The sequence below is a fragment of the Dryobates pubescens genome, chromosome 14, assembly GCF_014839835.1.
Source record: "Dryobates pubescens isolate bDryPub1 chromosome 14, bDryPub1.pri, whole genome shotgun sequence".
NCBI classification, from domain to species: Eukaryota; Metazoa; Chordata; class Aves; order Piciformes; family Picidae; genus Dryobates; species Dryobates pubescens.
Genome location: NC_071625.1, coordinates 1,933,145 through 1,960,976, shown reverse-complemented (window position 1 = coordinate 1,960,976; position 27,832 = coordinate 1,933,145). Strand labels below are relative to the sequence as shown.

Here is a 27,832-nt window from a genome sequence, read left to right as displayed (position 1 = left end):
ATGGAATTAGAGGGGCTGGCTTTCATTGTGCAAATTATTCCTCCTGTCATGATAGCACCAGAAGTTTATCTTTTAATATAAAATTCCTCAAAATAGATCAAATTTCTACTTAAATTTTTATTCAAGCTATCCCAAAATAATTGTATCTAAACCAAGTCTGGAGACAGTGTAAGAACAAAACATCTCTGCTTTAGCACATCAATAAACTTTCACTTTCCTTTTTGTTCCAATTAATAGAAGCTATTTGCAATTCTGGAGCCAGAAGAAACAATTCTTGAGCAGGAAGTTGTATTTGCCACCTGTTGCAATATTCAGAAACCATATCATGTGCTATTAAGTTCCAGGTGTAGACCTTTATCAAAGGTAGCTCAGCAAATTCCTTGTTTGAGTCCCAGGTGTGTAACAGCACACCTAGGACTCTTTGGACACAGTTAGACATTGTGGCACAGCAGGGGAGGGTATAAATGTTTCATTATCTAGATTCAGCTTCAGTGGCTGGAAACCAGTGCCTAGATATATAAATAATGAAGACATTGCTACCAAGAGAGTGAAGCAGCAAACTTCCCAAGTTGTTTTCTTGTTTTAAATTATTTTTCTTCTTTTTCCCCTTCCCCCCTTCTTCTTTTTCCCCTTTCCCCCCTTCTTCTTTTTCCCCTTCCCCCCCTTCTTCTTTTTCCCCTTTCCCCCCTTCTTCTTTTTCCCCTTTCCCCCCCTTCTTCTTCTTTTTCCCCTTTCCCCCCTTCTTCTTTTTCCCCTTTCCCCCCCTTCTTCTTCTTTTTCCCCTTTCTGTCTTGCCTGCCTCCTTTCTTCCCTCCCTCCCTTTCTTTTCTTTCTCAGTTGTTTACTTACAGCTTTATTTAGCTAGTGTCTTCAAGGAAGAGTATATGGATAAGTTGAGGAATCAAATGAGAAAGGCTTTGCATCTGGGTTAGTATTTTCTGCCTAGATCTGCTGTGTGAAAAAAGGGAATTTGTATGGCAGGCATCTGGTGCCATATCAAATATTTCCTGCACAGGAACAGCCTTTAATCAGCATGGTATAAGTGCCTTTGTGTAGACACCTTCAGCAGATATTGGACTTGAGTGCGTTCATGGAGAAGCTCAAATGTGAGAAACACTGTGCTTAAACAAGATGTATAAAAAGGAGAGTATCTGAAAAGTAAAACTTCTTTGGTATGAAGTATTACAGAAATGCCTTCATTCAGGATCAAGGAGATCTGCAGAACAGTCTGGATTTCAGGTAGCTAATTCAAGTTCAGTCAGCTGATGTGTGTTACTGTCTGCATTAGTGAAGCAGTGTAATGTAGTTCACAAGTCCTTATGGGTTTTGATCTGCAAGAAGTAAAATACCTGTGCTTTGTAAACCAAAGGCATGCAGACATGAGGCAGTTCTGTTTGATACTGGGGATAATATACTTCCACCAAATGACCCCTTAGAGTGGTTTTGTACTGAGAGAACTGTAGCTCTATTCTCATTAACTAAGAATCTTAGTGCTTTAGTTTCCTATGTGTACAGGTACACCTCCCCCTTACCCTTAAATGTTTACAGGTGGGCAGTGTTAATCACTGGTGTTCATGTAGCCTGGTGGGCAGTGTTAATCACTGGTGTTCATGTAGCCTGGTGGGCAGTGTTAATCACTCAGTGGTGTTCCTTTAGGCTGTTGGGCAGTGTTAATCACCAGTGGTGTTCCTTTAGCCTGTCCATCTTTCGGTTTCAGTGTAATTGCTACAGAACTTCAGAGTCATGACCTGGTTAATTAAGGTGATCTTGCTCTCAGGTACCTGGCCATGTGGATATGAAAGATGATATTGATTGTTGTTAACCATTTGGATTTCTTACAACCCTAGGTAGGGAATGAATATAAACTTTCCAAGAGGTTAGAATAGTTTTGCCTCTACATTGAAGCTAAGGGTTCAAATGCTTATTTTTTTTCTCTCCTACTGTGTACAATTGTTTAGTTGTCTGCATCCAGTACGAGTTCATTTTGAAGCTATAACACCATGGTTATATGTATTTTTAAACAAATTATTTTGTGGGAACAAAATTCCTCTTAATCTGCTTTAAATTCTTTTTTTTGCCCCCATTTTATCTTTTCCTGGTTTTGCTTCTTTTTGCCATGGACATCACTGGGAGAAGCCAAAGAAAAATCTCATTATGGTGGATGTCTGGCCTCAGTCATTTGGCAAGAGCATAACTCTTTACATTCCTATCAGTGTTTTCTTTTGCAGTAGAATGTGAGGATCAGCTCAGTTGAGAACCAGACACCAATCTCAAGTGCTCATTAAAAATGGCTTTAAAAGTTATTTTTTCAAGAGAAAATGCTTTATTATTATGGACAATGTTGTAAAGAGATTTTCATTATTATTACTCTTTTTCCCCAGTAATCTATTTCTGGACTTCGTCCAGGTGAATGTGATTAGTTTTGTTTGATAGCAAAAGTGGGGTATTTACCTTAACTTGGAAATAAAATAGCTGTGGTCTTTCAACAGTAGACTTCTGTAATGTTATAGTGCCCAGAGCTTAATAAAATACCACAGGTGCCTTTTGTATTGTGGAGAGAATACATAGAATACATAGAATAAACCAGGTTGGAAGAGACCTTCAAGATCACTGTGTCCAACCCATCAACCAATCCAACACCGCCCAAACAACTAACCCACGGCACCAAGCACCCCATCAAGTCTTCTCCTGAAAACCTCCAGTGAGGAGGAGTTCAATTCTTTTATTGTCATAAATGTTAATTTCAATTTCAAGTAATAATGAGTCCAAGCCTATTAGGCTTTTCTTTGTCATGTAACTTTTGCCTTTCATTAATGTTATTTTTTAATCTTTTGTTCTCATTTTTAGTACAATACTACCAGCACAGCTTGTCAGGGTATTATTGAAGGAAAACCTTGTAAAATTAACCATGTTAATCTTTTTAGTACAGATAAGAAGAGATGATCCTTGTTTTCAGTGGTTTTTAAATAGGTTTGTCTACTGGTTACCGTTCGGATCATGTGAGGTTCTGTTAGCTGAAGCCTCCTGCAGAGCATAGGTGGCACCCTGACCCCAGAGGGCTGTGACCTGTCAGGGTTCTTTAATGACAAAGATCCAGGCTTTAGCATAAATGTGGTGTTTTTGGCTCTGTGGAGCGCATCTGTGAAGGGTATGTCCCTCAGAAATTATTCTGAGTTGGAAGTTTCATAAACCTTCTGTAATCAGCCACTGCCCAGGGGAGGTTTAGACTAGATGTTAGGAAGAAGTTCTTCCCAGCAAGAGAGACTGGCCATTTGAATAGGCTGCCCAGGGAGGTGGTGGAGTCACCATCCCTGGAGGTGTTTAGGAGGAGACTTGATGGGGTGCTTGGTGCCATGGTTTAGTTGATTAGATGGTGTTGGATGATAGGTTGGACTCGATCTCAAAGGTCTCTTACAACCTGGTCTGGTCTATTCTATTCTATAAAACTTTGTCAGTGCTTCCATCACATTTGAATTAGAATTCCAAACATTTGACTTCTTTCTACTGGCAGATAAAGTAAAAAAAGAGTGAGCTTTCAAATTAAGGACTGAAATTCTTTAAGGATATTTTTAAACAGTTAAACAACCCCCAACACACTTTGTTGGTTCTAATGTGGAACTTGAAAGTTGCTGCTACTCATTGTTCTTATAATATGAGGTGTGCAAAAGAAATACAAGGATTTTTTTGTGTCAAAGTTTTTTATTACACCTTTCCAAAGCCTTTTGCTGCTCGTGTTCGTCTGTTGCTGACAGGCTGCACGACCAAAGCCCACTAGAGGGAGCCAGGAACATTTTGTTAAGGCATTGCCGAGTCAGTGCTTCAGGTGGTTTCTGTTCCTACTTCGTATCCGGCTCTAGGAAAGCGTGTCGTGATGCGATGTCCTTTATGGCACATTCAAATCTGCACGTTGTATAGGTGGTGCAGGTAAAGGTTTGATCACATCCCAGATTCTGTTTGCTGTGTGAGGCTGTTACTTGAGGTAGAGCATGCCACATAACAAGTAGGGAAGAAAAGGGTGGCTTCATCAGACCACTCTTGTCCTTTCAGTGGAGTTAAATGTGGGCTAGGTCTGGCCCAGAACTGAGAAGGGAAACACACATAACTTCACATCCTGAGAAGATAAAAAAAGTCTTTCATACCCCCTCCCCCCCCTCACTGTGTCAGGATTTAATCTCACTGAAAGTGCCTCTTTAAGCAGTTTTCTGAAGCCTCAAACTTCACCAAACTCATTTATATAGGCTGCATGTGGTGCTCCCACAAACCCTGACTTGCTTCACTCAAATCTGTCTGCAGTGTACGATGTAAAAGTGGAGTGGCAGAAGCTGTGTGGAGACGACAAGACTCAGATGCTGGTTTATCATGATAAATGGATAAAAGCTGCCAGCTGTGAGCACATCTATTTAAAAGCACTTCCTGGCAAGCCACACCTGCTTTGCTAGGCAAACTGCATGTCATTTTTAAGGCACAGGCATGGTTTCCAGAGCATACTCTGAGAAAGCCTTTTATTCTGATGGGAGCTTCAAGTCCTGATGCAAAGTTTGTCAGGACTGAATTATCTTTAGGTAATATTCTTTGAGGGGTCTGCTGGCCAGTAGCTACACACTGAAATTACAGTCTGTGTGCTTTTTTTGAGAGCCATTACCAGCAGATTCAGATATTGGTGTTCTTCAAGACCTTCCTGTTCTTGCTTCATCTGTAGCCTCATATTATGACTTTTGAAGGACATGGAGGACTTAAGGTATGAGACTGCATTCTTCCATTTTTTTTACTGTCAGTTCACATACACATAATGTGTATATGAGAAGTTTTACCACCACCTATTTATCTTTCCCTGCAAGAGGAAAGGATGCAAATGAACAGTAAAGCAGGAAGTTAAGCTGTAGCTGCAATTATCTGAGTGACATAAGTCGTGCATATTTTGTGGCAGGCAGTCATTCTCACTAATGACACAAATCTGCTAATTCACACTAGCAGTGAAGGGAAGCATTCACCTGGCTACCTTAACAGGCAGTTGAGGTAGCAGAAGGGCTTTCCATGGGTGGAATGTGTAGATATTATAAAGGGAGAAACAATTATGGAAGTGCAGAGAGTTGCTACTGCATATGAAGTAGAAATGGAGGCAGTTAACCAGATGTGTTTCTTAGCAAAGGACATTTGGCCCTAGAATTAAACAAGAAAAAGCCAAAGCTTTCTTTCATTGTCCATCATTTCCCTTTTCCTTCAGTAAAATATGGATTTTTCTCTTTAGTATATTGCTAAGTGATGGGTACCTGACTCTGTTAGGTATCACCAACACTGTTGCCTTTTTACTCCTCTTCTATTAAAATTCATGGGCCTGACATGCATGTCACAGTTTTTTAACCTGAAATGTTCTTACTGTTCTGCCAGGGTTAAGAGTGGCATGAGATGTGTGGCTGTTGTAAGCATGCTGTTCATTGTAGGTTTCCTGCCTAGACCACAGGTCATAGCTATCCCGGTTGATGGAGGTGATTTTCCTGCCCTTCCCCACAGTCATGTGTGCTACCTTGTGTGCCACATGCAGTTTTGAGCACCTCAATGTACAAAGGACATCAAGCTGTTAGAGTGTGTTCAGAGAAGGTGAAAGGTCTCAAGGGCAAGGCTTAAAAGGAGCAGCTGAGGTCACTTGGCTTGTTCAGCTAGGAGAGCAAGAGGCTCAGGGGTGACCTTGCTGTGGTTATAGCTTCCTCAAGGGAGGCAGCAGAGGGGGAGATGCTGTTCTCTCTAGCCATAGAACACAAGGTAGTGGAACAAAGTTGTGCTAGGAGGGAGTTCAGATTGGGGTTTAGGAAAAGTACTTTATGAGAGGGTGTTTGGGCACTGGAACAGGCTCCACAGAGAAGCAGTTGTGACATCAGTTTTGTGGGAGATCAAGGAGCATCTGGATGCTTAGTCATGGGGTTTAGTTTTGGGTAGCCCTACAAGGAGCAGGGAGTTGGACATAATGATCAGTGTAGGTCCTTTCCAACTCAAGGTGTTCTGTGACTCTACATAGTTTCTTCGTGTCTGAGCTTGCAGCTTGCAGTGAGAGCTGTGCTGCTGTGGCTACACAGAGTCTAGGCAGCAAGTTTATGTTAAGCTGAAGGAGCATTGTGGTTTTCAGCATAGCAGTAACCACAGGACAAGCATCCCCATTTTTCTATTACTGTTACACTTCACTGCAGTTGGGTCTTTAATTTTTCTGAGACAGTTTCAGGGATGAGTGATGACTCAGATGATGTTGAGTGGGGCAGGTTAGTGTCATCTGCATGCAGACCCCAGGTTTATTGTGGTCCTGTTGCTTTCTCACTCGTGTTGATGTTATTGTGTCTGGTAGTACTAAACAATCTGTGACAAATTAGTGCCATTCATCTTCACAGAGTTCACAAAGCTCAGCTAATGAATATGCTGTGGATGATCAGCTGTTTTTTAATAGCTGTGACATTAGTACAGAACTTTGAACACAAAGCAGCATCAATGATGTCCAACTGAGCCTTTCAGGCATCGAAAGTCTCAAATAATAGTAGAATATTGGAATATGTTTACCAGTGCTGTTGAGAGTAAAGCTCTTTGTGGAGTAAAACCACCTGGAGCTGTCCTTGGTTTGATTGCTGTGGTGCAAATCTACCAGAACAGACGACTTTGCCCACATCCATCATCGTAAAACCATTTAAGAAAATAAGAAAATGTTGTAATTAAGTAATTAAAACTTAGTATTTTCAGACTTCCTGGATTCATAGGAACTGCTAGTGTCAGTCATTTTTCTAGCAAACTGTTGAAAAGGTATTAATCCTAGTGTCTATATTACCTTACTCCAGCCATAACTATCTGTATTTTGCCACAAAGTATTTTAACTGCCCTCTGAGCAACCTCATCTAGTGGAGGATGTCCCTGCTCCCTGCAGGGGGGTTGGGCTAGACGACCTTTGGAGGTCCCTTCCAACTCAAATCATTTTATGATTCTGTGATTCTTCCATCACAAATTTTTAGTCCATCAGCAAAGCTGATCTAACAACAGTCTCTGCAGACAGAGAGGCTTCAAGGGAACAAACAGGCAAAATTAGTTGCACTGAGGAGTTGAAGGAATTCATTTACATGCAGAGAGAAGTAGGAATTAGTGCAGTTAACTGTAACTTCTTTCCAGAAGATGAAATGATTCAAGAGCACCTAGAAATTACTGGTTGAACTGAAACAATGAGGAGTAACTGAATAATGATATAGAGGGAAAAGCTACAAGCAACTTCCTAGCTGAGCTCCTCAAGCATTAGCACTTGGGAAGATCTTTGGTAATTTCACTAAAGGCCTTGGCACAGAGGGCAAGAATTAATTACATTGGTGACACCAAGCTGGGTACTTGTCAATGCAGGGGAGCAATGGGATATCATCTAACAAAGAAACAGATCACCTTGTGAACTCCAGTAGTAGACATGAGTGAGGTTATGTAGCACTAAGTGTAAAATCAAGAATTTAAGGACAAATAAGAATTTTCACTCTGAACTACAGGGCCAGGGACTCCTGTGTGGCTCAGTCCTGCTCAACAACTCTGAACTCTCCTTTCCATAGCAGGATAGCTGTGTCCAGGCTGCTTATTAGGAGCAGTTCTTGCTCCCTGCTGTTCTGCACTGTGTGCTGACATTGCCTGGGAGATGCTGGCTGGCAAAGACCTAACTGTGCCAGGGAGCAGAGGAATTAGCAGGTGCTCATGGGCCAGCCCCTGACCCTGTGACATGGTTATGTCTTGCTGGTACAGGCATGGTCAGAAAGAGCAAAATCTGTTTGGTCTTGGAAAATGAAAGCAGAAAGAGTATGTGATTGGTCTCCACAAAAACATCAGGCAACAAAGACAGAGGAGAGAAAGGAGCTATTTAAATGACAACACTGGTACAAGAATAAATAGCTTGGAATAAATGAGCACTGGGAATGAAAAGCCATTCTTGCCAGGGCCTGGAAAAGCAGTGTGACAGGCTGATTGTTTGTTTGTTTGTTTCCTAGATAATTTTAAGATGGAAATCTGTTAAATTTAGGAAGTTGTTATATAAAAAATAATAATGCTGTTGCCAGAAGCTGCAGGCAACTGGAACCAACACACAAGGTGTCCTCCTGTCCAGTATTCTCATGTAGTGAGCTTAAGCTTGCTGAGGAAAGTGGCAGCAATTGTATGCTGCAGATCTGAAGCTGTAGTAAAGGTCTATCCTGGTCAGCTTGTGTGTTCTCAGTATACAGTTATGCAGCTTTCCAATGCTAAAGACTGACCTTTTAGAACCATATTGTAGATTCTGTTCACTTAGGGCAGGTTTATTTCATGCCACAATCTATCACATTTATTTAATGAGCCCTCATGGCCCTGTGGAGTACTGTGTGGGCTTAGAAACTCCCCTTTAGAAGCTACACAGCTGGTATTTGCTGGGATGTAACACTCACCAGTGTGTACTATGTCCAGACTGCAGCTGATTTCACATCAGCCATTTCCTCAGTGGAAGTCTTTACACCATCTAGTGTGAATTGTAACTTCCATGACTGTAGGGAGGAAGCTGACTCATGTTCCTGAGTGCCAGTGCTGATTTGGCAGGGACTATTTCAAGTCATCATAGATGGAGAGTAGAAGTACTCCTCCTTTGAAGAAGCTTCCTTGGTAATTAATGAAGTTGTTTCACATCTGTGACAGATCCCAGCTAAACATAAGGAGGAACAACTTTCAGGCTGGCAGAGCACTGGAACCGTGGTGGTGGACTTTCTGCCTCTGGAAAAAGTCAAAACAAGGCTGGATGCTGTCCTGTGCAGCCTGCTTTGGCAGGGGGGTTGGACAAGGTGATCTCCAGGGGTCCCTTCCATCCCCTGCCATTCTGTGATTCTCTGATGTTATGAATAATCATGTGAAAATGAAGAAATCCCACACGAGTTAGAACTTGTTTGTTCTGTGTATGGAATCAATGTTCATGAACGGAAGGCCCATGGAAAACCTGAGGTGACTCTGTCTCATCCAAATTCAGGATATTTCTCTTCAGCATTGTATAATGTCTTTAAAAAGAAACACAAATGGAATTAAGGCAATGTGAAAATGTCAGGCTAGATACTGGGTTAATTTGGAAGGAATTTCAGCAATTCTTATCCTAGGCACCAGGTGGTGTTTCAGCCTTTGGTACTGAAATGCACATCTCCCTACAGTGTCAAGAGCACTTTAGATCCTCTTTTTAAACTGGTACTTAAATAATAGAGATACTGACTAGCAGTATTCTTGCCCATTCTCCCCCCACCCCCCCTTCAAATTGGCAGTGTTCATGCTGAGAAGAATTGACACCCACAAACTGCAGCGCTGGTGTTGGTGTACAAAATGTGTTCCTGACAGCTGAACTCCTCAGTGGTGCTCAGGAGATTGGAAAATGGGTGTAGTAGGTAGTGTGCATCTGCTCTGGAGTGCAGATTTCTGATAGAAGTGATTAGCTCTTTTCAAATGAGTGCTTCAGAAGGGAAGCTTCTGGTGTTCTTCTTTGCAGGTATGTCACAGTGTATGTTTTAAGCCTGTGATCCACCCGTGCAGCCTCCCTCTCCCTTCTCTGCTGTGCTGCTGTCACATTAAATGCTCTGTCCTGGTGGGGACTTGGCAGGGGCAGAGCATCTCTGCATGTGTAGGAGCTGCTGAGCTCTCTGTTTCAGGCACCTGAGGGCAGAAGGAAAAATCCTGTCCAAGAATATGCCACCTTCCCATCTGTGCTCTGGTAACACTATCTTACAGGAATGTTTGCCTTTTAATGGAGAGGTCTGCATTGCAATTTCCCAGTGTGTATTGAATTGCAAGCATGCTTCTACATGCTTTGGTAAGATGCAGAAGTTTAGCCCTCTACTAATCCAGGGTTTGAATTTCTTGATGCTCACTGAAAGCAGGTAAAATTCTGTGTCTGACAGTTGCCAGTCTGCTCACTGTGGGTCATTGTTTGAACTAAAATTATAACTGCTTGTGTCAACACTAGAGGAGTCTACAAGGTGCAAAACACAAGGTCCTGCACCTAGGTTGGGGCAACCCTTGGTATCAGTCCAAGCTGGGGGATGATGAAAGCAGCCCTGCAGAAGAGGCCTTGGGGAAGCTGGTGGGTGAGAAGCTGGTGGGATGTAAGCCAGCAGTGTGCACTTGCAGCCCAGAAGGAAGGCCAATGGCAGCCTGGGCTGCATCAAGAGAAGTGTGGCTAGCAGGTTGAGAGAGGGCATCCTGCCCCCCTTCTCGTGCCTGGAGTACTGTGTCTAGCTCTGGAGCCCCCCAACACAAGAGAGACATGGACCTGCTGGAGTGGGTCATGAGGAGTGCCACAAAGATAATCAGAGGGCTGGAGCACCACTCCTCTGAAGCCAGGCTGAAAGAATTGGAACTATTCAGCCTGGAGAGGAGAAGGCTTCATGGGGACCTTATAGCTACATGGCAACATCTGAAGGGGACCTAGAAGAAGGCTGGGGAAGGACTGTTTAGAAGGGTCTGTGGTGATAGGATAAGGAGCAATGGTGTGAAACTGGAGCAGGGTAGATTTAGGTTGGACATCAGGAAGAAGTAGTTTACAATGAGAGTGGTGAAATAACGGAACAGGCTGCCCAGGGATGTGGTTGAGGTTAGCATCTACTAATAGAAGGTAAAATAGCACACGGAAAGTTACAGATCCTGTACCATAAACATCAGACTCAGTCTAAAAGGGGAATTTTGCTGAGGGTAAGAGAGACTCTATGGGCTTTCTCCTAGGGGCTTCTGCTGACCCTGGTCCTGTTCCTTCTGCTCTTGAAGACTGCCTTCCTGTTTAGGGTGACTGCTGTACCTTTGCCAGGCTGACTATAACGTTATGTGCTTTACAGTGACATTTGTATCAGTTTGGTTATTTTGTTAGATTTCTGTTAAATTTGTCTTCTCCCCTTTTCCTGATGCCCCTTCCCTTCTGGCAGATGTAGAATTGGGTGATAGAACAACCCCTGTACTTTAGCCCTGGATATGGGATCAGTGTAGACAGTCCTGTACTGTAAAGCCTTTGAAAAGGTGCATCTTGGTGACTAAATTAGAATTAAGACTGGAGGCATAACTAGACTGAAGGCTGAGTGTAGGCATTCAAAGAATATATAGTAAAAATAGTATAACTTTGTCTGTGAAATAAGACAAAAATGGATAAAGGACAGAAGAGCTGAGTTAAGGTTAAAGAAAAATAAAGATTAAGGAGCAAAGGCTAAAACTTGAGCTGAATTAATGCTACCTACAGTAGAGATCTGAAGGTAACACAATAACCAGTTTGTGCCATCGTGTTAATAACTGGTCTGTTGTATCTGATCCATCAGATCCTGATTTATTCTTACACAGCAGAAGAACTGAATGTGAAATGAACTCACATTCTCAGCCTCACCCACCTTACATATTGTTCTGCTCTGTTTATAAAATGGCTTTAATTTTACAGTAGCTTGGAAAATCAAGTCACTTCTTGAAGTCAGCTCCTGCTGGTAAATCTGAGACACAGAATTAAATCAGCAAAGCATTCCTGAGAACTATAAAATGACTTGTTTGCAACAGCAGAGAATCTATTCCAAAGTTCTTTACTACTGGATTCAGTGTTCAAGGAATTATTTTAAAAATTCCTTTTTAACTTACCTTTTAAATTTATTTATTTCTTTATTTCCCCCCTAGCATCCCACCATTCTCAGCCTGTCATCCTCATCTTCAGATCTCACACTTACTGCTGTCTGTATGCCTGTTATTTTTCACTTGTATTGTATTTTACCCTGGAGAAGAGGAGGCTCAGGGGAGACCTTATTGCTCTCTACAACTACCTGAAGGGAGGTTGTAGCCAGGTGGGGGTTGGTCTCTTCTCCCAGGCAACCAGCACCAAAACAAGAGGACACAGTCTCAAGCTGTGCCAGGGGAGGTTCAGGCTGGGTGTTAGGAAGCAATTCTTCCCAGAAAGAGAGCTTGGCCATTGGAATGTGCTGCCCAGGGAGGTGGTGGAGTCACCATCACTGGAGGTGTTTGAAAAGAGCCTGGATGAGGCACTTGGTGCCATGGTTTGGTTGATTAGATGGTGTTGGGTGATAGGTTGGACTGGATGATCTCAAAGGCCTTTTCCAACCTGGTTAATTCTGTATTCTATCCTGTAAACAATGAAGCAAAAGCAGGAAAGCTACTTTTGTATGTTTTTCTACAGCACTTTCCTCCAAAGCTGCACAGGCTGGGGCTAAACTGTTGATAATTCCTAATGGCAAGAATTAAAGCATGGTTCTTTCTCCCCTTGGAAATCGATGGACACTTGAGGAAAACTTTCTGTTTAGTGTTTGCAAACTAACAGATTTTTTTCCCCCCCATTTTCCTTCTGTCTGAACAGGTGATGTGGGTATGTAACTTGTGCCGAAAACAACAAGAAATCCTCACCAAATCAGGAGCTTGGTTTTATAACAGTGGATCAAGTGCACCGCAGCAGCCTGACCAAGAAGGTGTTAGAGGTCTGCGGAACGAGGAAGCCCCCCAAGAGAAAAAAGCAAAGCTGCAGGAGCATTCACAGTACCAAGGACCTCCAGGTGATGTATCCACACAAGCTTTGGACAAAAACAGACCTCAAGGGCTCACAAGACAAGACTCAATTAAGAATGGCTCAGGAGTAAAGCATCAAGTTACAAGCGATGCAACGTCGGACAGGTAAGGAAGATTTAATGTTTGTACCGCTGCGATCTGCTGAGCTGATGAGACTAATTTTATCTTACTCTTATTCTGTTGTCTATGAAATATGTTCTGGGCTTTTTGAGCCAGTCCTAAGCAGCAGCTGGGGACTCTCCTACTGCATTCAGATGGCCATGGACGGTGTGGGTTTTTTCATTCCTGCTCATTAAGAAAACACCAAACCCAACATAGCAAATGGCAGCTGCAGCGTGACAGCTTGCCCCTGTGCTGGCAACTTTGTTGAGTCATGCTCATTGTGCTCTGCAGAATGCTACCAGATTCCTTTTGTGGCCATTAACTTTAGAGCAGAATTTTAGTAGTTAAAAAGAGGGCTTCAAAACAAAACAAAACAAACCCCCAAGCCCCAATCCCTCCCGAAAGGCAGGTTAATGAAGCTGGTGGCTGTTCAGAATATTGGATTAAAAGATGTGGTAATGTTTGCAGTATGTGCTGTTGAATCTCAGTTTCTTGCTGTTACTTATTGCTATCAGAATGAAAATTTTTCCTCACTGGTTTGTGTTGCTTGGCCTTGGTTGAAAGTGTGGCTGCTTTAACAGTAGTGGGTTTAGACCCAGCTTAGCCAGAGGCTGGAGCTGGAACCTCCCTTCTTTTCTCTTCATGTGATTGTACCAAAAAGGCACCAGAAGGCTTTCAGCTTTTGTGGCTGTTTCACTGGAACACAACAGTAGAAATGGTTTCATTGAATAAATGTGATGAGTTTTGTTTTGTTTTTCCCAAACCAGACTAGAATAGGACTTTAAATAGGGTTGGGAGGGAAAGAAGAGGGCAATCTTGCTTGTGTGTTTCCATGGCAATGATACCCTCTCTCCCCAGAGACCTCCACCTGCCTTGGAATTTGGCAGCCAGAGCAGTGTAATCTGGCAGCCTTCCTCTGTTGCCCAGATATGACCTCGTTACAATATTTATTCCACAAGCTTGAAACAAGTTAGACAGCTACAGTATCTTTTATAGCTAATATAATTAAAATTCTTCTCCTTTTCCCCTCACCTCTTGTATTCTACCATATTTTATTTGCTATTTTTGCTTTTATTTGAGAGCAGATTGAATGTAATTAATCTAACCCTTTTTGTGTAATTTATTCTGCCTGTTGCCCTTTGGGTTGATTTCAGCTGATGTTCAGTAGTTAGAGGCTCTGAGTGCTCCTCCATTATGTGTGTGGTCTTCCAGAAACACAGCTGGCAGCTTTAATTTGATGCTAAGGAGCAGGTTCTTCTGGTTCTCCCCACCGACCCCCCTGTTATTGTTCCAGGAAAATAGAATCACAGAATAGTTTGGATTGGAAGGGATCTCTAAAGGTCATCTGGTCCAAGCCCCTGCAGTCAGCAGGGACATCCTCCACTGGATCAGGTTGCTCAGAGCCCTGTCAAGCCTGACTTTGAATATCACCAGGGATAGGGCCTCAACTACCTCCCTGGGCAACCTGTTCCAGTGTTCCACCACCCTCATGGTGCAGAACTTGTTCCTAACATCCTATCTAGTCTTTTCTAATTGCAAACCATTGCCTCTCATCCTGTCACTACAGACCTTTGTAAACAGTCCCTCTGCAGCCTTCATGTAGCCCCCTTCAGGTACTGGAAGGCTGCAATTAGCCTTCTCTTCTCCAGGCTGAACACCCCCAGCTCCCTCAGCCTGTCCTTGTAGCAGAGCTGCTCCATCCCCCCAGTCATCTTCATGGCCCTCCTTGGGACCTGCCCCATCAGGTCCATGTCCTTCCTGTGTTGAGAGCTCCAGAGCTGGATGCAGTACTCCAGGTGAGGTCTCACCAGAGCAGAGTGGCAGAATCCCCTTTCTCCATCTGCTGACCATGCTTCTTTTGATGCAGCTGAAGATGCCATTGGCCTTCTGGGCTGCAAGTGCTCACTGTTGGCTCAAGTCCAGCTTCTTTTCCACCAGAAGTTCCAAGTCCTTTTCCAGCCAATTCCTTATCCACTGAACAGTCTGCCCATCAAATCCATCTCTCCTAATTAGCAAGTGGGATTTTGTGGGGGCCTTGTAGAAGTCCAGATAGATGACTCCCACAGGATATCCCTTGTCCTCTGATCTAGTCACTGCATCATAGAAGGCTACTAGGTTCATCAGGCAGGATTTGCCCTTAGTGAAGCCCTGTTGGCTGTCTCTGACACAGTGTTAGATTACTTTCAGTGACTGACCATTGTAATTTGATGTGAATTTGTTTGAGGTGAAACCAGTTTAATTTGTATTGCACTGAGATTGTATGCTAAGGGCAATTGTGAGCAGTCTGGATGCTGATGCAGTGTAACACTGGACTCCCTGAAAACTGCCAAATGACATGAATCGAAGAAATACAAAAGATTACCCTATGTAATCCATAGACTCTGAAGGTCCACTCTGAGGTCTGCTGTGCAGATTTATGGCTGTGTGCACTGCAGCTCTTTGATTTCCACTGTCCAGTTTTGTGTTAATTCTGGATTGTACCAAAGGGTCCTTTTATTTTGATTGAAACCCTTCATGTACTCTGTTGTTCCCAACATCATTCAATATGTGGTGCTGTCTTCCTAGGTGCAAAATTATTTCAACAGACATTTTTGTTTGTTTGTTTGCTTGCTTTCCCCAGTCATTTTGTAGCAGGCAATCAGCTTGTGAAATCATTGCTTTCTTAATTCCAAAGCCTGTGCCAGAGCAAATGTTTGCAATGTCCTATTAAAATGTGTACAACAGCCTAATAAGGTTCCTTGTTCCCCAGCTTTTCTTAGTGCTGATGCACATTTTATGTGTAATTCTGTTTGCCTGAACTGTTAGATCTTTAGGTGGTGGTGCCATGCTTGAGTGGGAAAAAGAATTATTTTTCTTGCTTTTGGTGGGATCCATTGTGAGAGCTGTTGCAGTTCCTTTCCCCACATGAATTCAGTGCTTAAATTGTAAAGCTTCTGTGGCTTTATTGCTTCACAAAGCTCTTTTCTACATATGTGGCACCTCAGAATCTTTTTTAGGCAGTAGCTCTCCTGAAGTAGGAAACAGCCCATGCATCTTCCCAGTGCAAGGTTGTGATGGGAGAGCTCTCTAGTCTAACGCCTGTCTCGAATGCTGCTACATTAGAGGTAGATCAGAGGATCACAGGATATTAGGGATTGGAAGGGACCTCTGGAGATCATCAAGTCCAAGCCTTGTGCCAGAGCAGGACCAGAGAATCTAGTGCAGGTCTCACAGGCTGTGAGTGATGAAGTGTTTTGGTGGTTTCTTTGCATGTGTTCTTTGGTGGTGGTGGGTGGGTTGGTTGCTTTGTTTCTCTGATGCATCCAAAATGCTCCCCCAAATTCAGCCATGCTAACTTTGGCTTTACAATAGCTATTTGCCATGCATCCTACTAGTGTAAGAAAAGCTGCCCTAGAGAATATTTTTCATGGGCTCTGATGTGAAAATAGAAGCGAAAATATTGTGAGGAAGTTAGTTTTCATATTTCATGAGTCAGTTTGTTGTTGCTGCATCTGTCAGAGGGTGAGCTATGTCAGCAACGGAATTGGTTCTTGGTATCTACAAAGATCTTGCAGATCATGATTTAAAGCAAGACTAATGAATAAAGCTGCCTGAACGCTTTTCAGATTAACTGTAAGGATATGAGATTAAATCATATAAACCAGAATGAAAACAACAAATAGAGAGAGTGAGCAGCTGTGGAGTTGCACAACAGCAGTATTTATTTTCCAAGCCAGTAGACACAGATAAAGTATATCCTCCTTCCTACTCCCCTCCCTTCTCCTTTCAGTGATACTTATGTATTTTGGGGCTCATTTTCCCTCATCCCTTTTATCTCATGAAAAAAAGAGAGGATTTTTATGATGTTTTCCACACAGTCTAGTGGGTTTGGGGGATGCATTCTATTCTGAGTAAGAACTGCAAGCTGTTGAGGTTACTTGGGTCTGAAGGTGCAGGGTTTGTGCATGTATTCTCTATGGAACATACATGCTTATTTCCCACGTACAAAGGTTTCATTCTTTTGCATTCCCAGTGACAGTAGAATGAAAGTGGTCCCCTGTGTCCTTTTGCTTCTGTTCTTGAAAGGAGTGCCGGGATGAGTTGGCAGTGTAGGCTCTGTCTTTTGGGACTGCAGTTGGGGATGTCAGGGTGTGAACAGAGAGAGAAAAGAGACCAAAATAAGAGGGAAGAGGAGGAGACAGGAAAAAGCAAGCAGAAGCTAGCTGAGAAATATCAAAGAGCTGCATGAATTAAATAAATGAAAAAGTGTGTCCATCTGTTTCATGGTACATCTTTTTTCCAAAGGCTCTGTAATTGCTGGATTATGAACAACTGATACTGAGCACCCCACTGATGGCGTTTTATTGCAGTTTAAAACACGACTGTAATGTTCAGGAATTGGTCAATTACATTTCTTTCTGAAAGGCTGGCTATTTCCCAAGGATATCAGTGCTTTTCTTCTGCAGTGTTTATGACACAACCCTGTAGTGCAGCCTCTGGTTTTGATTGTTTCCAAACACGTGGGTTTATAATCTTCAGGCCAGGTGCCTTAAGGTGTGCAGTTTTCACTTGGACTTGTGAAACCTAAGCATATCTGAAAGCAATCTCGAGTGGAACAGAGACATTTTAAGTCCTTTAACTATGTTTTTCTACCTGCTGACATATTTAAAGACAGTGAAACATCTGTGTAGAGACAGTGTTGTCTAGTAACAGCCCAGGCTCCCTATAGCTGCTGTGCTGTGTTTTCCCCTGTTATTAATAGCTTGCAATGGGTTGCAGCTTCTCCATTCTACCGTGGCTCCTCGAACAGGAGACTTTTCTCACCGTTACCTTTGCAGAACTGTCTCTCTTCTGAGAAGCAAACCTGCTTGTGCAGTTCTTTGTATCTTGTAGCACTGGCTTTGTGGGTCTCCCACTGTGATGCTGTTAACACAACATTCAGGACATGTGCAGCCACCCTGTGACTTCAGTGTGGTTTTTATGACATATGCATTGCTTCCCTCCCTCTTTTCCCACTTTTCCCCAGAGTAGCAGAGCAGCCAATGAAGTAGCTGGGTGTTTTGTTTGTGGGTTTGTGGTTTTTCCTTTCCCCCCCTTTCCCCCCCTTTCCCCCCCTTTCCCCCCCTTTCCCCCCCTTTCCCCCCCTTTCCCCCCCTTTCCCCCCCTTTCCCCCCCTTTCCCCCCCCTTTCCCCCCCTTTCCCCCCCCTCTTTGCTGCTGATGCTTTGTGAAAACATCTATGTTTTGTAAAGCCAGCCATCATCCAGCTGTAGGATCTGTGCTGAGCAGCGCTGGGCCTCTGACTGATGGCAGACACAGTTTGGCAGATCTTTTTCTTTTCTTTTTTTTTTTTTTTTACTTTAGAGAGAAAGGAAATCTGTTTGGAGAAGAGAGAAAGGAAACTGTAGCAGAGCTAACCTGCCTTAATAAACAGTCTAAACCTGCTGTGTTTCTTTCCAAACATGAAACGTTTTCATTAAACACACAGCCCAGAGATTGAATGCCAGTCTGAAGTGACAATCTGGGCTCAGCTGCAGTCGTTCTCTGCAGTGAGCAAATCTCATGTTGATTTTTTTTTTTTTTTAGGGAATTTCATTTTCATAATTTACTGCAGAGTGCCTTTTCAAACAATTCTGGTGCAGCATGCTGTCTGGATTTTGCTTGCTGTTCCTGCTGATGACTTGATTCCCCCCTCCCTTAATTATGCATATTTGTTGCATACTGCTTACTGAAAAAAAAGCATTTACTATTTGATTTTTCTCACTGTAATGCAGAATGAACTGAGGGAAGTCTTGGTATTCAGTGCTGATCTTTGAAGTGGAGCTTGGCCTTCCCTTGCAGTGTTACTGTTCTGTATGTTACAGCAATGTCTTTAACCATTAATAATCACAGTAAGCACAGATCTCAGGTGTATCAGAATATTGAACATACTTTTCTGAAGTACTAACTGCAGATAACATTTATGGGGTTAAGTATAGTTTTGCTTTTAGGTAAATGAACCCTGAAATAAAGCAATGCCAGGGAAAAAAAATCGAGAGCTGCAACATTTTACATTTAATTATTTAAATTAGATTACTATTAGATTGGATTATTTAAATTTAGGCTGGAGGTGAGGAGAAAGTTCTTCACCGAGAGAGTCATTGGCCATTGGGATGTGCTGCCCGGGGAGGTGGTGGAGTCGCTGTCCCTGGAGGTGTTCAAGAGGGGATTGGACGTGGCACTTGGTGCCATGGTCTAGTCATGAGGTCTGTGGTGACAGGTTGGACTTGATGATCTTTGAGGTCTCTTCCAACCTTAGTGATACTGTGAAATTAATCAGGACAGTTCCTTTCTGGATTGAGCATCTCTTCTTAAAGTGCTGTTTTGTTGACCTTGGACCAACATGAATTACTGTGTATTCAATCACCTTAGCTGTGCTGTGCTCTGTTCTTTGGAGGTTGATTTCTCTTCAGAAGTAAAACCAAGAGATTTTGATTGAATTTCATATTTACATCATTAATGTGTAAAGGTGAGCAAGTTACATCTGTAGAGTGAAGCTGAGGGAAATGGATAACATTTAATTTCAATATCTAAAGGGGACCTACAGGAAGGCTGGGGAAGGACAGTTTAGAAGAGCTTGCAGTGGTAGGACAGGGGGCAGTGGTTTGAAACAGGGCAGATTTAGGTGAGAAATAAGGAGAGGAAGCTCTTTACAATGAGAGTGGTAAAATACTGGAACAGGTTGCCCATGGATGTGGTTGAGACTCTGTTCCTGGGTACATTAAAGATCAGACTCAGTGTGGCCCTGGGCAGCCTGATCTAGTTGGAGGCATCCCTGCCATCTGCAGGGACCCTCACAGTTCATCTTGCCTGACCCCCTTGTAGTCAGCAGGGCCACTTCCAACTAGGGCAGCCTTCCCAGGGCCACAGTGAGTCTGGTCTTGAATATCTCCAGGGACAGGGCCTCAAATACATCTCTGGGCAACTTGTTCCAGCATTTTACCACTCACATTGTAAAGAACTTCCTCCTGATGTCCAACCTAAATCTACCCAGCTCCACCATTGCCCTTTGTCCTATCACTACAAGTCTTTCTAAACAGTCCTTTCCCAGCCTTCCTCTAGGTCCCTTTCAGATGCTGAAATGCAGCTACAAGGTCTCCTAGGAGTCTTCTGTGTCTTTCAGTGGGGGCCTCATTGCATTCTTTCCTAACCAAAAGGAGGACAGCTACAAACAACTTAAGGAAATAGCTCCCTGTTGCAGTAAAGCAGCACAGTACAATGTCATTTCAAGTTAAGCAGGAAGTGTGGGTGACCTGAAGTCAGTGTCTCCACGAGGAGCTTTACAGTCAAAGGTGTAAGCTGTGTGTGATGTGCAGTGGGTTTTGTATTTGCAACAGTGCAGCTGCACCATGAAGCACTGTCCCCTGTCATCATGCCCTGGTGCTTCAGAAAATGACATGAGAAAGTACTCATTTCTGCAGCGCTGAGCTTCCCCCAAATGCTATTAGGGACCTCAGTAAATATATCATCTTCGTAGAATAACAAGAGGTTAAGCTGCTGCAAACACAATTTTCCCAGTTTCTGGTCCAGTGTCTTGTCAGCTGATATTACATGCTTGAATAGGTCCCTCGATGTAGTTTATCTGCCAAGCTACATTTTCATTATGCAGCTTGTAATAGGCTGAACCATGAACTTTGCTGCAGACAGAACCCCCATTTTCTGCAGCAAAACGAAGCCAGCAAGGACAAGGGTTCATATGGCAAGATCTTGATAGAAAGCAGTGTGTATTAGCTGCAAGAGATTATTTTCTGTAATGGCTCTGTGAGAATCCTAGGCTGTAAATGACAGACTTCTCTGATGAGCACTTAAAATTATACCAAAAGATGGCTGTCGAGGCAGATGATGCGAGATTAAAGCAGAAACCATCTGATTTTTCTTTGCCATTCCAAATAAACTGAGAAGCTCCAGAGAAACACTGCATTCTGAAGTTCCAAGTGAGTGCACACACCCAAATTATTATTTGTTTCCTTGTTTTTTTTCCCAGAGGAAGATTAATTTTAATGAAATCTTGTTGATTCTGGGATGAGGTGTTGGACTGACACAACGGACCTTGCCTCGGTTGTCTGTTTACACTCCAGTTAAAAATGTGGAAGGCATTTGAGCTAGAAGAGAAATTGCAGTTCTTGCAACAATCTCACCTCTTGAATATAAAAAAACCCCACCCTGCAACCAAGCAGTTAATTCAGTGATTTTATCTCCTCATGATGCTGAGCTAATTGCATTTTATTCCTGAAGCGGCCACGTAATGATTCATCTTCCTGTAGCACTCAGGATCAGGGAGAGGGACAAAAAGGAATTCTTGAAAGAAATGCAATTTCACTTGGGCTTGCAGTGCTTAAAAAAACACAACAGAGGATTTTGGGGGCTTCCCAAGTCTCATAGCTGAAGTAAATGCAGTGATTGGAGAATTTATTTTCATTTAGAATCAATAATTGGAGTATGAAATTGGATCTCTGGATACAGTTGAAAGCCAAAGTAATTTAATTGCTACTTAGCAGATTAGGGTTTTTGTTTTGTTTTTGTTTAGTTTTGTTTTCAATGCAAAGATTCTTCCCTAAGCAAGAATCAATCATAAAGACCCTGAAAATGAGAGGGAGAAGGACAAGAGGAAGCTATGTGCCTTAATGGAAAAGGCAGGAATACTTTGTAGGTGACACTCACTCAGCTTTGTATATTAAAGGCAGTCCTAGCAATGCCCCAACATGCTTGCTTTGGGTGATGGTGCACTACACTGCAGTAGTGACTGTTGCACTGGTGTAGAGCAGGATCGTTTGTTCTTACCTCCTTTACTTCTTCACTTCTCCTCCAGGTAATTCAGAGCATTTTAAAGAGCACTTATGTCCCATTTGTAGCTATTCACAAAAGCTACCAGGTTTGTTTTTCAGAGTTAAGCCCAGTGAGGCCAGCCCTGCCTTTACTCCACTAACATAAAACTCCAGTGTGAGATGTAAATCTTTCAAAAGTAAAATATTTGCACTGCCTTACTGCTTATAAAACCCAGGCTCCATGGCACTGTCAAAGGTCTGTGATCAGCAGGAAAATATTCTTGTGCCATTCCAGTCAGCTGAAGATAGGAACAACCCAGGAGACCATAAATCTTATAACGACATGAAAGAAAGATAAATTAGTCTCTTTGAACTCTTTCCCAAGATGTGGAGGGCTCCAACTTTTATCTGGTTTTGGGATAAACAGAAACTGAGCAGCAGAATTTCATAAGCAACCCAGTGCATAGATGTGTTCTCTTAGCTCCTGTTTCACAAAATGAGAAGGCTAATCTTACTCTTACTGTCATTTGGAGAAAGATCTGGCTTCTAGTTTGCACATATATTAGCCTTTGTTTCTCTCACATATCACCTTGACACCCAGCACAAGTTTGGAGGCCTTTTAAAGTCAAAATTAGTTATCTGAAAGTAGAGGTGCTGCACTAAACCTCTTGAGGTATGTTCCAGGTGACTAAGGACTTGCTAAACAGTAATTAAACTCCCAAGTTCACAGGGAATGAGAGCCAATTTCTGCAATGTACAACTACCATGGGCTTCAAGATCACTGCAACTGCTACTTTCTTTAAACAACAAGGAGCTTTATGATCAGTCTGTTGACCCAAAGAAGTGTTTCTGTAAAGGATCTCAGCCAAAGAGGGCAAAACCTGTGTATTTCACAAAGACAGCATCATCTCTCTACCTGAGTATGTATATTGAGGTCTTTGTTGTGCTGGCCTTTACCTTACTCTTGGTAATCATCAGTGGTCTCTTGCAGGACTTCATTTTTGCTGTCTGCTTGGTGCTAATCAGGTCCTCTCTTAAACTGGTATAACTTGGAGAAGAAGGGATACAAGTATGAAGTACCTGTGAGCACTGAGGGAATCAGGGTTCACTTTGAGTGTGTTATGCTGAGGCGGAAAGGGAAGACAAATGTCTGAAAAATGTTAGTGCCTGTAATTGCAGCTTCTGTTTGCAGTGTGTTACTTGATTAGCAATACATAATGCTTTGTTAGCAGTATCTTAAATCACCTCTTGGTTGGTGGTTTTGTTTTGGTGGTTTATTTTCCTTTTGAAAGGAGGCAAAGGATAACTTTTGAGGCAAGTGAAGAACAGAAATCTCTTTTGTAGCAGATGAAGTTTCAGAAAAATCAATCAAATCTCTGCTCTCGGCCAGCACTTCTATACCAGTGAGAGACATCTCATTGGTGAACCATCCAAAACTGCAAATGAGGCATAAAGCAGGATTCATGTACAATAATGAGGTGCCAAGAAATTTCAATTGATTGGGAGTCAGATGAAGATGAAATTGTCTGAAATACACTACACCATGCGTCCTGCAAGGTGCAACATCCACTGTATATTGAGCCTGCCTCTATTACTGTGTGTTACAAGTCCTCCTCTGCTTATTCGACCAGAGTATACCAGCATTCTGTTCCTGCCAGCTATTCCTTCAGCCAGAGAAATGAAGTCTTGGTTAGACCTTTTCTACCTCTGATTGCCCCCTTTCACCCTAACTGCATTGCTTTAATACCTTAAAAAGTATTACCTGTATGTTTTGTACCACAGGTACATGCACAAAGGTGAATATTCATACTAAAAGCTTAGGATGTAGAGCCATTTCAGCCAACTGTCAGGGAAATGGACAACTGATTATAGGATCATTCCATGACTCAGAATTTACAGGCATTCTTTTGTGGAGGAAACCAGCTGCATTTCTCTTGTAGGAAGCCTACCAGTCCTGAAGAAAACCCAGGTGTATTTCTCCTGTAGGAAGCCTACTAGTCCTACAGACATGGAAAAAAAAGCAGCAGTGTGTATGAATTATCTTAATTCAAACTAGGATCATGGTCTTGCAGGCTTGAAGAAGGAATTTCTACGTTGTTTGGGGTTGGTGGGGTCTTTTGCTGAAGGCAATCTCTGCCACAGCAGCTTTTCTGATAAAGATTTTAGGGATTTTAAGATGGGAGATCTAGCATCAATGGGAAACTTGTTAGGAAAACACTCAGATCCATAAAATGGCTGGAATATATGCTGGGACAGTGCATGGGTAGGAAGAAGGGAGAGAACGTGCCTAGATGGATATTTTTTTTCCCCCTGACATGGTGTCAGAGCACAGCCAAGGCAGGAACTGGAAAGTGTGCTCAGAAAGCGTTCTCAGATCCAGCAATAGAAATGCCACCATGGAGTCATACTCCTGCCTCCTGAGCAAGGTGCTTAGACAAGTGCAAGAACACTTCACTAGACCTATTTTTGGACACTCATGCAATTTTTGCTCATGTGAACTTTTTTTTACATGCTCCTCTTTCTATTGATTATACAGGAAGGAAAAATTGGTTAGGCTTTTAAACTGCTCACCTTAGTCATATTTAAGTGGAATGAATCTGGGCATCTATGGTAATAACTTCAGAGAATGATTCAAACAATCTGAATTCAACCTCTGAATCTGCCTCAAATCAATAACACCTTCATTTCTGAGCATAGACTTCCTTAAGCAAGAAATCTCTTCCAACCTGGTTGATTATTATTATTAAATACTTAGAAATGCCCAGATCTGAGGCAGGAACTAGGTGCTGGAGCTTTGTCGTAGACCAGAGGAAAGCCATCTCTTAGTTGTTTTTATGAACATGTCCTGTTGCATATAATATTAACCAAACATCAAAAGCCAAAGTGCCTTATTCCACTAGTGCTGGAAATGAACCCCCTCAAGTTCAGCACTATTCCATTTTCTGTTTTTAAGTAAGAAGATGCAACTTATGCTTCTTCTCTGTTATGAGCTGCCCTACCAATAGAAGCTTCCTTTGCACAATGCAGAATTAACCAGGTTGGAAAAGACCTTTGAGATCATTAAGTCCAACCTATCACCCAACACCATCTGATCAACTAAACCATGGCACCAAGGGCCTCATCCAGTCTCTTTTAAACACTTCCAGTGATGGTGACTCCACCACCTCCCTGGGCAGCACATTCCAATGGCCAAGCTCTCTTTTTGTGAAGAATTTCTTCCTAATATCCAGCCTAAACCTCCCCTGGCACAGCTTGAGACTGTGTCCTCTTGTTCTGGTGCTGGTTGCCTGGGAGAAGAGACCAACCCCCAGCTGGCTACAACCTCCCTTCAGGTCGTTGTAGACAGCAAGAGGGTCTCCCCTGAGCCTCCTCCTCTCCATGCAAGATGTGTATATTGTGTAATACATGCACAAGACTGAGAGAGAGAGAAGAAATAATTAGAATTAAAGGTTTCATGTAATTATTTTCTACTATTCTATGCCTTGTCATATTTAAATAAAATTTTCCATGTTGCCTTGGAAGAGAATTCCACAGAGGTTTGGAAGCCATAATCTATATCGAGTTAAGGAAATTAACCAATAAGTCAAAGTTATCCACGTTAATGATAGCATAAAAATAATTACCCTGAGAGGGATACCTACTTCTGAGGGACACCTCCTGATGCATTTGCAGAAGTAGTGCTGTTGTGGTATAGTCTGTCCTTCTTAGGAACAGAAGGATCAAAAATGGTAATTTTTCTATTTCCCTTCTCCAGCTTATGCTTGGAATTTTCCCCCTGTCTGTCTTACCCTGCAGTGTGCTGTTTGTGTGGTCAGTGCCAGTTTGCGTGCGTGTCCATCCGAGGCCTGACAGCAGGATTCCCCGAGTGGACATATGGCACATTTCCTGCCATTGTGTTAGCTGAGTTTAAAATACAATACAGATTTATGGTTTTTTTTTTTTAACATCAAAATGGTTTGTAATAAATGAGTCATCAAACATTTAACTTTCAAAGCCTTCCTTTTTTTTCCCCCCCTTTCATAGATTTTAAAGTTAATTATGCCATAACTGGTTAAAATAAGAGACAATCTCAGCTTCCAAATGTTTTCTTTGTGAAATGTGTTCTTTCCAAGCTCATAAGGGTGCAGCTAAAATCTCCTCTTTCACTTGCTTGCCACTCTTCAGAATTAAAGCCATACTATCAATGGATGACGATTACTCCTTTAATTTACTTAAGACCATGATGAGATGCAGGGAAATTAATTTCTTGGCTCATCACTGAACTTCAGCTCACTCGACTGGGGACAGTTGGCACTTTCTTGCTTAGGAAGTCCAAAGTGGATGTGGACTCTCCCATCAAGCCTTGGCCTTTTGGGCCGATGTAGATTATGCTCCTTGACTTTCTTGGGAAACTCTGTATGTCAAGGTTAATTTTGCCTTTCATTAAAAGATAGACATTTGCTGTCCTTTCCCCCCCTGCTGTTGATGGCATTAGTGCTGAGAATTTTCAGAGATGGGCATGTTCAGAGCCCAGTAAAGCTGCAAAATGTAAACTGACAGCTTATCTTTGTATTTTATCCTGGATGTAAGTAGATTAATCAGAGCGTGCTCTTAACCATTTGAAGCGCTGTCATGCTTGCTGGGTGAGTTCCTGGGTGAGGATGGGCGCAGAGCCTGCTCCCACTGGCACTAGAGCAGCTCCAGTGTTGGGAAACGTGCTAGAGGCGCAGCGCTGAACTGCACTTTTGGGCTCGGAGCCAAAGGCTATTGGCATGCAGCATTATCCCTGACTGCCCTGGAATTAGGCTACTAAACAGTTGCTGCTACAGGGAATGGTAGCTCAACAGATTTAAAACAGCAAAGTTCTATTACCTTCAACACAGCAATTGAGAGCAGGCTGGGGTTCACACGTCTCTTATCTGGAGCGCTGATGTTATTCTTATCTGGAACCTGAACCAGATCGCTTAAGTTTTATTTCCTGAAGTGTTGGATGTACTTCCAAATTTTGTGATGCTCAACTATTTTTGTAAAACTCATTCTAAGCATAATTTGTTTGTTGTTTTTCATTATTTGATATTGCTAGATCAGGAGATCAACTTTTGAGTCCTTTGTGCATGGGACGCTATTAGCAGCAAGCCCAAGGGAAACTGAGGAATGTCAGAGCTAAACAGAACAGAGGAAGGTGGTTCCATGAGCCTAGAATGGTATCTGATGTTTTTCTATCCTGTTTCCTCTTCCTATTAAGATACATTTTTCACACTTAAGATGTCAATGATGTGGCTATTTATTGACCATATTCTGACTGTCTTTCTACTGACAAAGTCAATGGGTAATGGTTAAATTTTACCCACCCTTCTTGGATGCACACTGACTTGGGTCTTTCTCCTGGTATGATGATGCTAATTTTCACACAGCTTGCTGGAATTTAACTATTTTAATATTTATACCCCTATGAAATCAGTCTCCTCAAGCATATTATTCATGGTAATGGGTGGTGATATGGACAGAAAAATGGGTAATTGGACTGTTCAGATTTCTAAGTCTCTTATCCTTGGCTTAAAATCTGGAATTTAGACTAGAAGAAGAGTGTAGATTACTATTAAACAGTTAAATGTGTGGATTGCAAAGAAAGACATTACAAAGAATTATATGAATATGAACATGAGCCAGCAGTGTGCCCAGGTGACCAAGAAGGCCAATGGCATCCTGCCCTGTATCAGGAGCAGTGTGGCCAGCAGGGGCAGGGAGGTCATTCTGCCCTGTGCTCAGCACTGGTTAGGCCACACCTTGAGTCCTGTGTCCAGTCCTGGGCTCCTCAGTTTAGGAAAGATGTTGAGCTGCTGGAAGGTGTCCAGAGAAGGGCAACAAAGCTGGGGAGGGGTCTGGAGCACAGCCCTGTGAGGAGAGGCTGAGGGAGCTGGGGTTGCTTAGCCTGGAGAAGAGGAGGCTCAGGGGTGACCTTCTTGCTCTCTACAATTACCTGAAGGGAGGTTGTAGCCATGTGGGGGTTGGTCTCTTCTTCCAGGCAACCAGCACCAAAACAAGAGGACACAGTCTCAAGCTGTGCCAGGGAAGGTTTAGGCTGAATGTTAGGAAGCAATTCTTCCCAGCAAGAGAGCTTGCCCATTGGAATGTGCTGCCCAGGGAGGTGGTGGAGTCCTCATCACTGAAGGTGTTTAGGAAGAGCCTGGATGAGGCACTTGGTGCCATGGTTTAGTTGATCAGATAGTGTTGGATGATAGGTTAGACTGGATGATCTCAAAGGTCTTTTCCAACCTGGTTTATTCTATTCTAGTGTCTCAAAAATGAAACTAAGGTAAAACTGGGGCAAAAATGCAAGAAAGAAAAACCAATATTTGATGGCTGAACAGAATTTTCTTTCTTTCATGTTACTGTACTTTGTTAGTGGATGTTTTCTGTAACAAGGTT

General features: G+C 42.6%; 1 protein-coding gene across 44 annotated transcripts in view; it reads left to right on the top strand.

Moving 5' to 3' along the window:
• Positions 1-27,832, top strand: part of RIMS2 (regulating synaptic membrane exocytosis 2) — a 379,504-nt gene that overhangs the window by 79,154 nt on the left and 272,518 nt on the right. For all 44 annotated transcript variants that reach the window (XM_054167301.1, XM_054167288.1, XM_054167286.1 and 41 more), the window contains one exon: positions 12,335-12,645. In XM_054167301.1, coding sequence (XP_054023276.1) covers positions 12,335-12,645 — 311 coding nt within the window. The remainder of the gene's footprint in view (positions 1-12,334; positions 12,646-27,832) is intronic.